We start from the raw sequence: 12,056 nt of genomic DNA on the forward strand, positions 1-12,056 counted from the left end.
TAGGTCATGTTTGACCAATCTATTGGAGCTTTTCGGGGAGGTTACCAGGAAAGTGGATGAAGGGAAGGCAATGGATATTGTCTACATGGATTTCAGTAAGGCCTTTGACAAGGTCCCGCATGGGAGGTTAGTTAGGAAAATTCAGTCGCTAGGTATACATGGAGAGGTGGTAAATTGGATTAGACATTGGCTCAATGGAAGAAGCCAAAGAGTGGTGGTAGAGAATTGCTTCTCTGAGTGGAGGCCTGTGACTAGTGGTGTGCCACAGGGATTGGTGCTGGGTCCATTGTTATTTGTCATCTATATCAATGATCTGGATGATAATGTGGTAAATTGGATCAGGAAATTTGCTGATGATACAAAGATTGGAGGTGTAGTAGACAGTGAGGAAGGTTTTCAGAGCCTGCAGAGGGACTTGGACCAGCTGGAAAAATGGGCTGAAAAATGGCAGATGGAGTTTAATACAGACAAGTGTGAGGTATTGCACGTTGGAAGGACAAACCAAGGTAGAACATACAGTGTTAATGGTAAGGCACTGAGGAGTGCAGTAGAACAGAGGGATCTGGGAATACAGATACAAAATTCCCTAAAAGTGGCGTCACAAGTAGATAGGGTCGTAAAGAGAGCTTTTGGTACATTGGCCTTTATTAATCAAAGTATTGAGTATAAGAGCTGGAATGTTATGATGAGGTTGTATAAGGCATTGGTGAGGCCGAATCTGGAGTATTGTGTTCAGTTTTGGTCACCAAATTACAGGAAGGATATAAATAAGGTTGAAAGAGTGCAGAGAAGGTTTACAAGGATGTTGCCAGGACTTGAGAAACTCAGTTACAGAGAAAGGTTGAATAGGTTAGGACTTTATTCCCTGGAGCGTAGAAGAATGAGGGGAGATTTGATAGAGGTATATAAAATTATGATGGGAAGAGATAGAGTGAATGCAAGCAGACTTTTTCCACTGAGGCAAGGGGAGAAAAAAACCAGAGGACATGGGTTAAGGGTGAGGGGGGAAAAAGTTTAAAGGGAACATTAGGGGGGGGCTTCTTCACACAGAGAGTGGTGGGAGTATGGAATGAGCTGCCAGATGAGTTGGTAAATGCGGGTTCTTTTTTAACGTTTAAGAATAAATTGGACAGATACATGGATGGGAGGTGTATGGAGGGATATGGTCCGTGTGCAGGTCAGTGGGACTAGGCAGAAAATGGTTCGGCACAGCCAAGAAGGGCCAAAAGGCCTGTTTCTGTGCTGTAGTTTCTATGGTTTCTATGGTAGCTTAGTTTCTCCCTGCAGAGATCCTTTCTTAGAAAGTTGCAATCCTAATTCACTAAACCCCCTTGAACCTTGTGGGGCATCAGATCTATGACCAGCATTGCTTTATGACTACTTGCTCCCTCATCAATATTCTTCACAATGATTAAGCTCTTCCCACTATGAATGGTTTCTGTTGACAACTTGCCATTGGATCACTTATTTGCTGGAGCCACCTAAACTGGGTTAGGAGAACTGTTCATCGTCAACTGTCAATGATTGCCTTAAGATGGGTCTGAAGATTGACTGACCGGCCGGAGGCAAAGATTTGGAATAAAGGAAACCTTTTCTGATTGGCTGCCGGTGACTGGTGTCCTGCAGGGGATCACTCCTTTTCCTGTTATATGTCAATGATTTGGATGATGGAATCGATGGCTTTGTGGCCACGTTTGCAGATGAACAAAGATGAGTGGCGGGGCAAGATGTGTTGAGGAAGCCGGGAGTCTGCAGAAGGACTTAGACAAATTAGGAGAATAGAAAAAGTGGCAGGTGAAATAGAGTGTGGGAAGTGTATGGTCAAGCACTTTGGTAGAAAGGATAAAGGTGTAGGCTATTTTCTAAAGGGGAACAAATTCATTATTCAGAGGTGCAAAGAGACTTGGGAGTTCTAGTATAGGATTCCCTAAAGGTTAACTTATAGTTTGAGTCAGTAGTAAGGAAGGCAAATGCAATGTTAGCATTTAATTCAGAGGTCTAGAATATAAAAGCAAGGATGGTGAGGCTTGATAAGGCACTGGTCAGACCACATTGGAAGTATTATGAGTAGCTTTAGGCATCGTATCTAAGAGAAGATGTACCGGAATTGGAGAGGTTCACAAGAATGATCCAGTGAATGAAAGGTTTAAAGTATGAGGAGCTTTTGATGGCTTTAGGCCTGTACTCACTGGTGTTTAGAGAAATGGATGTGGGGGTAATCTCACTGAAACCTATTGAATATTGAAACATCTAGCTACAGAGGATGTGGAAAGGATGTTTCCAATAGTGTGAAAGTCTAGGACCAGGGATTACAAACTCAGAATACAAGAATGTACCTTTAGAACTGAGATGAGGAATAATTCCTTTAGCCAGAGGGCAGTGAGTCTGTGAAGCTCATTGCCACAGACGGCTGAACTGTTCAAGTTACTGGGTAAATTTAAAGCAGAGGCTTCATATTATGTTCTTCACCCTTTTTAGCTAATGAATTTTATTCCTCATGGTAGTTTCAAGAAGGCACCAGATGATAAATCACTCGTTGACAATAATAGCAGAAAAGCGATTAACATTTTTGTTTGATGTTCCTCTGGCATTTTAGTGGGAGGACATTAACCCATTTACTTTGAGTTATTGATTTTTTAAAATTTCGTTCTCAAGTGTATGTTCTTAGAATAACTTTATTTTGGTCCAAGAGGCAATATAACTAAAATGCAAAAGTATAATAAAAGGTAAGCAATTCTCTTCACTTTTCATGGTCCTTAAAGTATATTCTTTCTGCAAAGCGTGTTTTGAATTATATATTTCTTTCCCTACATATATATATATTGAATTGTTTAACTTGTCACCGTTGTTTTACTGATCTTCTTTCTAGCGTGACACAAGATCGATATTTGGTATAGTTTAACCCACAAACACTTTAGGGTGGTATTAGTGATGTTAGTTTGAATATCAATGACATGTATCCAAGTCATTGATTTGGTGATGAGAATGGTAAATCTGTGGAATTCATTGCCACAGGTAGCAGTGGAGGCCAAGTCATTGGGTATATTTAAAGCGGAGATCAATTTGTTCTTGATTAGTAAGAGTTCAAAGCTTATGGAGAAAAGGCAGGAGAATAGGATTGAGAGGAATAATAAATCAGCTATTACAGAATGGCAGAGCAGATTTATTGGTCCGAATGACCTAAGTCCTGCCTGTATGTCATATGGTCTAATAAGAGTTTGGGCTATCAATTAATTATACTGTACCTATTGGTCTTGGTTTGCAAATTAACAATATGAAAATTAGCAATATTGAATGGATGGACAGTATGAGTCTCTCAGCAATATGAAATGTCAAATTCCTCAGACCATTAAGAGTCATTAACAGAGTTCATGATAAATTTAGGATCTCATAAAAGGGTCAGAAGACACATATGGAACCATACCACATCTTACGTCAGGACAGCAGTAACAGGCATGGATGCTGGGAGGCATAGTCTGCCGTCTCTTAGCTCCTGAGAACTGGGTCCAGTTCCAACCTTGGGTGTGGAATTTGCTCATTCTGTCCATGGGCTTGTCTCTCATTCCAACCACAGGTTGGTAAGTTCATACTAATGGAAATTACCCCTTAGTTATATACCCCTAGGTGTACACGATGATGAGAGGCATAGATCAAGTGGACTGTCAGAGTCTTACCAGCATGGATATGGGTAATATTAGGGGGCATAATTTTAAGGTGATTGGAGGAAAGTATAGGGGGGATGTCAGAGGTAAGTTCTTATCACAGAGAGTTGTGTGTGTGGATCGCCCTGTGGTGGTGGTAGAGGCAGATACGTCAGGGACATTTAAGAAACTCTTAGACGGGCACATGGATAATAGAAAGATGGAGGGCTATGTAGGAGGGAAGGGTTAGATTGATCGTAGAGTAGGTTAAAAGGTCAGCACAACATTGAGGGCCAAAAAGCCTGAACGGTGCTACAATGTTCTATGCTCTACATTCTATGTTCCTAGTTCAGAGGAATGGCAAAAGAATCCAAGTGGTATTGCTGGGCATGTGTGAGAGATTGCACGATATAGGGGTTTCAGAAGGTAAGGAGAAGGGAAATTGGGTCTAAGGGGATTGCTCCCTGACCAGCCAGTACAAATCCAATGGGTCAAATAGCCTCTTTTCTGCCATTATAGGTAAGTTGCTTCAGGCATCAATGATTGTAATGAAATATTTTGTCAGCAGTGAGTGTTATGTTGCAGTTCATACTTAGTATAAGACCATAAGACAAAAGATTAGAATTAGGCCATTTAGCTCATTGAGTCTGCTCTGCCATTCCATCATGGCCGATTTATCATCCCTCTCAACCCCCATTCTCCTGTCTTTTCCCTGTATCCTTTGACATTCTTACTACCCAAGAACCTATCAACCTCTGTGTCAAATATACCCAGTGACTTGGCATTCACAGCCGTCTTTGGCAATGAATTCCACAGATTCACCACCCTCTGGCTAAAGAAATTCCTCCTGATCTCTGTTGTCAATGGATGTTCTTCTATTCTGATGCTGTGCCCTCTGGTCGTGGACTCGCCCACTAATAGGAAACATCCTTTCCATGTCCACTGTATCTAGGCCTTTCAATATTTGATAAATTTCAATGAGATTCCCCCCTCATTCTTCTAAACTCCAGTGAGTATAGACCCAGAGATATCCAATGCTCCTCATATGTTAACCCTTTCATTCCCAGGATCATTCTTGTGAACCTCCTATGGACCCTCTCCAATACCAGCACATTAGAGGCCTTAAACTGCTCATAATACTGCAAGTGAGGTGCGACCAAGTACTACCCTGCCAGTGTCCATGATAAGTGATTTGTTTATTCTCTTGTTTGAAGTGTCAGAGACTAAAACATCCCGGTCATCTTTGAACTGCCTGTGTTGCACATTCATGGCCCCTTGGATTTTTGTTGAACAAAAAATAGATTATTTTGACATTAAAAGAAAATTATTTTGCTCTCTTTATTAGGTTAGTACAGTTGATGCTATTATGTAAGAATCTGAAATATTACCGGGCCATGGTTGGAGCAGATATTTGCCATAAATGTGCTTTGACTGATGTTTGTGATTTTGGTAGATTAGGGCTACTTTGTGGACTCAGTGCCTGAACTATATACATAATATATTTTCTGTCACTGATCATGAATACTCCTCAACTCCCAGACACACTCGCATCCTGCAGTGATCACTCTTCATCTTTTATTGCCGCTGTTTCACATATTTATGCGACTGTTTAATTATAATAATGCCTGTAACATTATACTGTCTGACATAAACACGCACCTCGCACTTTGTGTCAACCTGTCAATCTTCAGGCCATGCCACTCTGAGACGTGTTCATATTATTTTGTGACTGTATGTGCTGGGTTGTAACTACACAGTCTATTCTCTGTGTACAGTGTTTCCCAACCATTTTTTATGCCATGGACCCCTACCATTAACCAAGGGATCTGTGGACCCCAGGTTGGAAACCCCTGGCCGCAGAGGAACGAGGTTTCATTTAGTTGTAGACAAGTGTATGGTTTATGCCGGCCGGCGGTGTGATGTCATCATCACTGGACTTCGAGGCGAATGGTCCCGAGTTCAAATCTGGCTGACTCACTTTCACGCCTTCCATCCGTGCTGGGCTGAGCATTGTGCTAGCAACTCGGCCTCGTAAAAATACAGACGAATGCTAAACAAACGGCAAAAATGCTGCCCAATGTGTCACAAAGCGCGAAAAGGGACAACAACAATGCGTATGGTTGAATGACAATGAACTTGAATGATCATTTTAATGGACAACTATAGCAATTAAACAGAGAAATATGTTAAAAGTAAAATCTAATTATTCCTCTGCAACTTGATTTACCACATTGTTTTTAATGATACTCATATTATAATATTTTGTTGGTTGCAGGATGCTGGAATATTCACTGGATGGACACAATGTGAGTCTCTCAGCAATACGAACTGTTCGTGTCCTCAGGCCGTTAAGAGCCATTAACAGAGTTCCTAGTAAGTTTAGGATCTTATTTTATTTTCAATATTGGAGTAAGTTATTTCCGTCTGGATTCTGGTTTTGAGCGGAGAAGAATTGACGTTATTGCAAAGTTTTATTCATGGTTTGGTCTCGGAGCTGCATCTTCCTCCACTTAAAGGAGCGAAGCAGTATGAGAGGCAACTTGATAGAGGTGCATAAGGTGATAAGAGGTATAGAATAAGTGGACAACCAGCACTTTTTACCCAAGCAGCAATGGCCAATACCAGAGGGTAACCATTTAAGCTGAGTGGAGGAAAGTTTAAGGGAGATATGAGAGATTTTTTTAAAATAGAGAGCGTTGAGTGAATGGGATATACTGCCGGGACTGGTGGTGGAATCTGATACATTAGGAATATTTAAGAAACTCTTAGATAGGCACATAGATATAAGAAATATGGAGGGTTATGGTTTGTTTGGGAGGGAAGGGTTAGACTGATTATGGTGTCGATTTATGTCAGTCAGTACAGCATTGTGGGCTGAGGGGCCTATACTATGCTGTTCTGTCTATGTTCTTTGAGGAATAAAGACAACCTTTGGCAGTCTTTGATGCTGTAAATCTCTGATAACAGAGGGTTCAACCACCTAATTTTAATATTCAATTGTATTTCCATCTTTGAGTGGTCAACATTGTAAAGGTCACGATGGGCCAGAAACTCAACTGGGCCAATCATATAAATACTGTTGCTATGAGAGTAAAGTTCAAAGTTCAAATACATATATGTCACCTTATACTACCCTGAGATTCATTTTCTTTTGGCATTCACAGTACATACAAAGAAACACAATAGAATCAATGAAAAACCACACACAATCAGACGCAGAAGCAAGTAATGTGCAAAAGACAAAAAGCTATGCAAGTAGTAAAAAGAAAAAAACAAACAATAATAATAATAAATAAGTAAGCAATAAATATCGAAGAGTTCTTGAAAGTGAGTCCATAGGTTGGGTGTACAGTTCAATTTTGGGTTGAGTGATGCTGAGTGAAGTTATCCACTCTGGTTCAGGAGCCTGATGGTTGAGGGGTAATGCTGTTCCTGAACCTGGTGGCGTGGGTCCTGAGGCTCCAGTACCTCCTTCCTGATGGCAGTGTCAAGAAGAGTACATGCCTGATGGTGGTTTTTTTTTTGCTGATGGTCCTGGGTTGGGTGAGGATCTCATTTCCTGACCTCAATCTTCAGATCAGGAGGGCAATGGGACGTTCTCCATCCCTCTGGGTGAATACAGCTCCAATAACTCTCAAGAGCTTGGCACCACCGAGAATAAAGCAATCAACTTCAGTGATTGTCTATTCACCACCTTAAATAGTAATGCCCTCTACCACTGACATACGATAGCTGCAATATACAACATCTACAACATGCATCACAGTTACTCAACTTGGCCACTCTTATAGCACCTCCCATTTGTTCCACCTTTAACTTTAAGGAGGACCAGGATTTCAAGTCTTCAAGTCCCATACCATCTGGCTTGGAAATTTATCATCTTTCCTTCATTATCAGTGGGACTCAAGGCTGGAAATCCCAACCCAACAGCAAGGTTGGAGTACTTTCACCAGTAGGATTGTAGCCGTTCAAGGAAGTGACTCCCAACAATCTCCTCAAGGATATTTCGGATGGGTGACAAATGTTGGCTTTGCCATCATGTCATTGTCTAAATCAAAGAAATGAATAAATGAGATAAAAGCTAGAATTGGCTCATAAATAAACCCCCTTGTTAACCCACCAAACTTTGCAGACTTTAGGAGGTGACAATCCCAAGGCTGTTGTAATAATCATGATCTTCATTGTATGTGGACTGAGATTCTGCCAGAATGATGGTATCATACACTGGAAAAGTTCTTTATTAGATCCATTACATTAGCTGAATTACTAAGTAGCTTATTCATTATGATGTGGCTGATCATGGTCTTTCCATGACCATGATTGTTCTTGGCAAATTTTTCTATGGTTGACCATTGTCACCTTCTGGGCAGTGTCTCTACAAGATGGGTGACTCCAGCCCTTATCAATATCCTTGAGAAGTTGGCTGCCTGGCATCAGTGGTCGCATAACCAGGACTTGTGATATGCACCAGCTGCTCATACGACCATCCATCACCTACTCTCATGGCTTCATGTGACCCTAATCAGGGAGCTAAGCTGATGCTACACATTGCCCAGGGGTAACCAGAAGGCTGGTGCTAGGAAGGAACGCCTTACACTTCCTTTGGTGGAGACATATCTCCAGTTCACCACCCATTACTAAGTAGCACAGATCTCAAAAACAAATTCTGCACGAAAAGCAAAATATTATGAAGAATATCAAAAAAAGGGTTAAACAAACAATTTTGTATTGAATTCAAATCAATGTGTTTATTAGTAACCTTGCAAAAAAGCCTACTACTAGATGAGAATCTTAATCCTAATTGTATTATTGTTATCAGTTCTAAAAATGACTTAATTATACAAAGCTTATTCTATTTATGTTTTCTTCCAGTTTTGTCGCTATGCTGTTTGTTCTCCCCAGTTGAGAATCAGAATTGGTTTAATATCATTGGCATATGTTGTGAAATTTTGTTGTTTTGAGATAGCAGTACAGTGCAACATCTATAATTTATAATAAGAAATATATATATATGCAGATATCCCACCTCTCCCGGAAGATCCGGGAGTCTCCTGCATGTCGATAGTGGCTCCCTGACGCCCGGAAATTATATACAATATCCCGGAAATTGATTTTTTTGAGAGGGAGAGGGAGAGGGAGAGCGAGCATCCTGATTGGTCTCTCTTCGTGCTAAGAGTGGTCCCCAACCACCCGGCCGCGAGAAAACAATATGATTTGGCGATATGAAATGATATGAGTCATTTGCACCTTTCCTCATTCCCTGTCACGCACTGTTGAACTTGAACGCACGCAAGATCATTACGCGCGCATCATCCATGTCAGCGCGGGAAGACGATCAACTTCTCGAGCTTGCAAATGATGGTGGGCTGAAAAGTATGTTTGACATAACATCTCTGCCGGCATTCTGGATCAAAATCAAGGCTGAATATCTTGAGATAGCCACGAAAGCACTGAAAATGTTGCTTCCATTTCCAACATCATATCGCTGGGAAGCGGAGTTTTCTGCAATGAATGCAACGAAAACTAAATTGCGGAATAGACTGGACATAAGGAACCCCCTTCGAGTATCGCTGTCTCCCATCAACCCTCGATAGGACCGTGTTGTTGCAGGAAAACAAGCCCAGAGCTCCCACTGATTCAGCGATATTGGTGTGTTGCAATGATTTTATATGTTCATACGGGGAAAATATGCGCTGTGTGTTTAATATCCAAACTTTACTTAAAATGTTATGATGCTATTGACTTATCACCTATATTCCGGTCGTGATTAACACCCCCCTGCACCCCGCGCCCCCCCCCCCGGTCGGCCGGTCCGCAAGAATATTGTCAATATTAAACCGGTCTGCGGTGCAAAAAATGCTGGGGACCCCTGCTAAGTAGACCTATAAGTTTTCTCTGTGGGCGGGCTTTACAGTCGACCTCAAAAATCATGACAGTGTTGCTCGCTGCACTGTTTGTAACAGTGACTTTTTTATTGCCCACGGTGGGTTAAAATGTAAAAGACATGTTGAGGTGAGGTTAACAGGTGTCATTACAGCATAGCTAATGTCATTTAAACTAGCTGGCTGGTTGCTAAGGAGCTACTCTATTGATGTCCTACGTGATGAGGCCAAACTCCCTGTAGACTTGCTTAAAGTTGTAATAGAATAAACATGATAATGCAATATAATATAAGCACATAGTTTAATGTCACATTTGCTGCATATACCCAGCTTGGTTTACAGATTAGACAAAATCACTAAACAAAGTATTACATGCACCCTTGGAGGTCGACGGGTGTGGGGGGGGTGGTGGATATGGTGTTGTGGGGGGTGGGGGTGCTACCTCCCTGAAATGGTGGTGATACCTCCCTGAAATGAGTTTTTGCAGGGTGGGATGTCTGTATATGGTGGTTGCCTGACGATGACAGGGAACCTGTGCCGGACAATTTTTAAAGTGGAAAAGCCACTGCACCTGGACTGTTATACTCTCTCAAACTCAGAAATCCAGAAGCAGTGGTAGGAACAAGCATCACAAACTGGGGCTTTCCTTGATTGCAGTGGATGACCGTGACGTCTTCTGTGCTTTGTCATGCCCTTCGCCCTCCACCGAGCATTGCAGTACAGCCTTCCTGGCTGTTGGATCTCACTGTAGATCTCTCCTGCCCAATCCACCAGAGCTTCACATGCTAGGACAGGTGTGTCCCTCTCTCACCAGGGTATGAGGCCCGTCATTAGCCCATCTGTTGAAGTGGTGTATGGGCCTTTGGTCGCTGCCACATGCAAACAGCTACTGGGAGACACACGTGAGAGCTGAGTGTCAGGTGAGGACCAAAGATGGGTGAGATGCCCTGGAATACACATAACAAGCCCCCTTCAGTGGAGGTGCCACCCCTCCCTGTGTGTATATACATGCACATCAGTGATCTTGAAGCAAATGCATCCGGGCACTCAGATCCAGCTTTTGTAATGTGTGACAAAATGGCTCCAACACGACAAGGGGATGCATGGCACACCAATCTGATGGGCAGGGAAGAATCATAATGGGTGAGTAGTTCATCAGATGTTATTAGTCTCTTTGTTTCCATGAATGCTTTTTCACATCTTTCTGACCATTCCTACTTTGCTAACAGTGTGTTCAATGGATGCAGCACTGCAGCAATGCTTGGGAAAAGACGGTGGTAGTAGTTTACAAGGCCCAAGTATGACCTGAGTTGTGACACATTTTCCAGTTTGGATGCCTGTAGCACTGCTTCATTCTTCTCTTGTGACCTATGTAAGCCATGCTTGTCAATGACGTCCACAATACGAAATTTCATTCTTGAAAAACTCGCATTTACCTCTCTTTGCGCACAGACCATACTCACTCAGCCTAGTAAGCACTTTAACAAGGTTCTGGAGCTGCTCTTCATCATTCTTGCCAGTCACAATGATGTCATCAAGGTAACATTGTGTTCCTGGGATATCTTGGAGCATTTGGTCCATTGCTCATTGTCAAATTGCTGGAGCTGATGAGACGCCAAAGCCAAGACTATTATACTGGAACAGTCCCTTGTGAGTACTGGTTGTGAGGAACTTCCTGTTTGACTCCTCAATCTCCGTTAGCAGATAGGCTTGTGATGTGACGCCAAAGCCAAGACTATTATACTGGAACAGTCCCTTGTGAGTACTGGTTGTGAGGAACTTCCTGTTTGACTCCTCAATCTCCGTTAGCAGATAGGCTTGTTACAAGTCAATCTTTGAAAACCTTTGCCTGCCTGCCAAAGATGCAAAAGTGTCTTCTATTTACGGCAGGGGATACTGCACAGTACTCAACACCGGGTTGACGCTCACCTTGAAATCCCCACAAATGCGAACGGCTCCAGCCTTCCCTTTCTTGATCACTGGGACAGTGGCCATGGCCCAATCACTCCACTCAACCTTGAAGAGAATTGCAAATGCCTCTAAGCTCTGCACTTTAGCATCCACTTTAGGATGTAGTGCATAAAACAATGGACATGTTTTATGGAATCTTGGTGTTGCTGTTTCATCCAGTTTAATTCTGGCCTTCATACCTATGAATTTACCAATCCCCTTCTCAAACATCTTCTCATTAGCATTAAGCATTGCCATTGCCTATTGATGTCACACTGAGAGCTTTGATTGAGTGCTAGTCTAGTTGGATTTTTCTCAGCCATTCACGTCTGAAAAGTGCTGGCCCTCCACTTTACAATGCATAAAGCTCTAACTGCTGTGTTTGACCTCTATACATCATATTTACCTTCAGTTTGCCTTTGGGAGACACCTTTTCACCTGTGTAAGTCTTTAGCATCACTTGAGGTCTTCTGTAATGGCATTTTAGGAAGCAGTCCATTGTAGTCAGCTTCTGGAATTATGGACAAAGCTGACCCCTTATCCAGCTCCATTTTTAGTTTTACACTAGACAGATCTATTGTGA

General features: G+C 42.1%; 1 protein-coding gene across 2 annotated transcripts in view; it reads left to right on the forward strand.

Annotated features, from left to right (window-relative positions):
• Positions 1-12,056, forward strand: part of cacna1ha (calcium channel, voltage-dependent, T type, alpha 1H subunit a) — a 647,795-nt gene that overhangs the window by 285,377 nt on the left and 350,362 nt on the right. For both annotated transcript variants that reach the window (XM_063059309.1, XM_063059307.1), the window contains exon 5: positions 5,917-6,014. In XM_063059309.1, the coding sequence (XP_062915379.1) occupies positions 5,917-6,014 (98 nt within the window). The remainder of the gene's footprint in view (positions 1-5,916; positions 6,015-12,056) is intronic.

This window comes from Mobula hypostoma, chromosome 9 (genome assembly GCF_963921235.1).
Source record: "Mobula hypostoma chromosome 9, sMobHyp1.1, whole genome shotgun sequence".
Lineage (NCBI taxonomy): Eukaryota > Metazoa > Chordata > Chondrichthyes > Myliobatiformes > Myliobatidae > Mobula > Mobula hypostoma.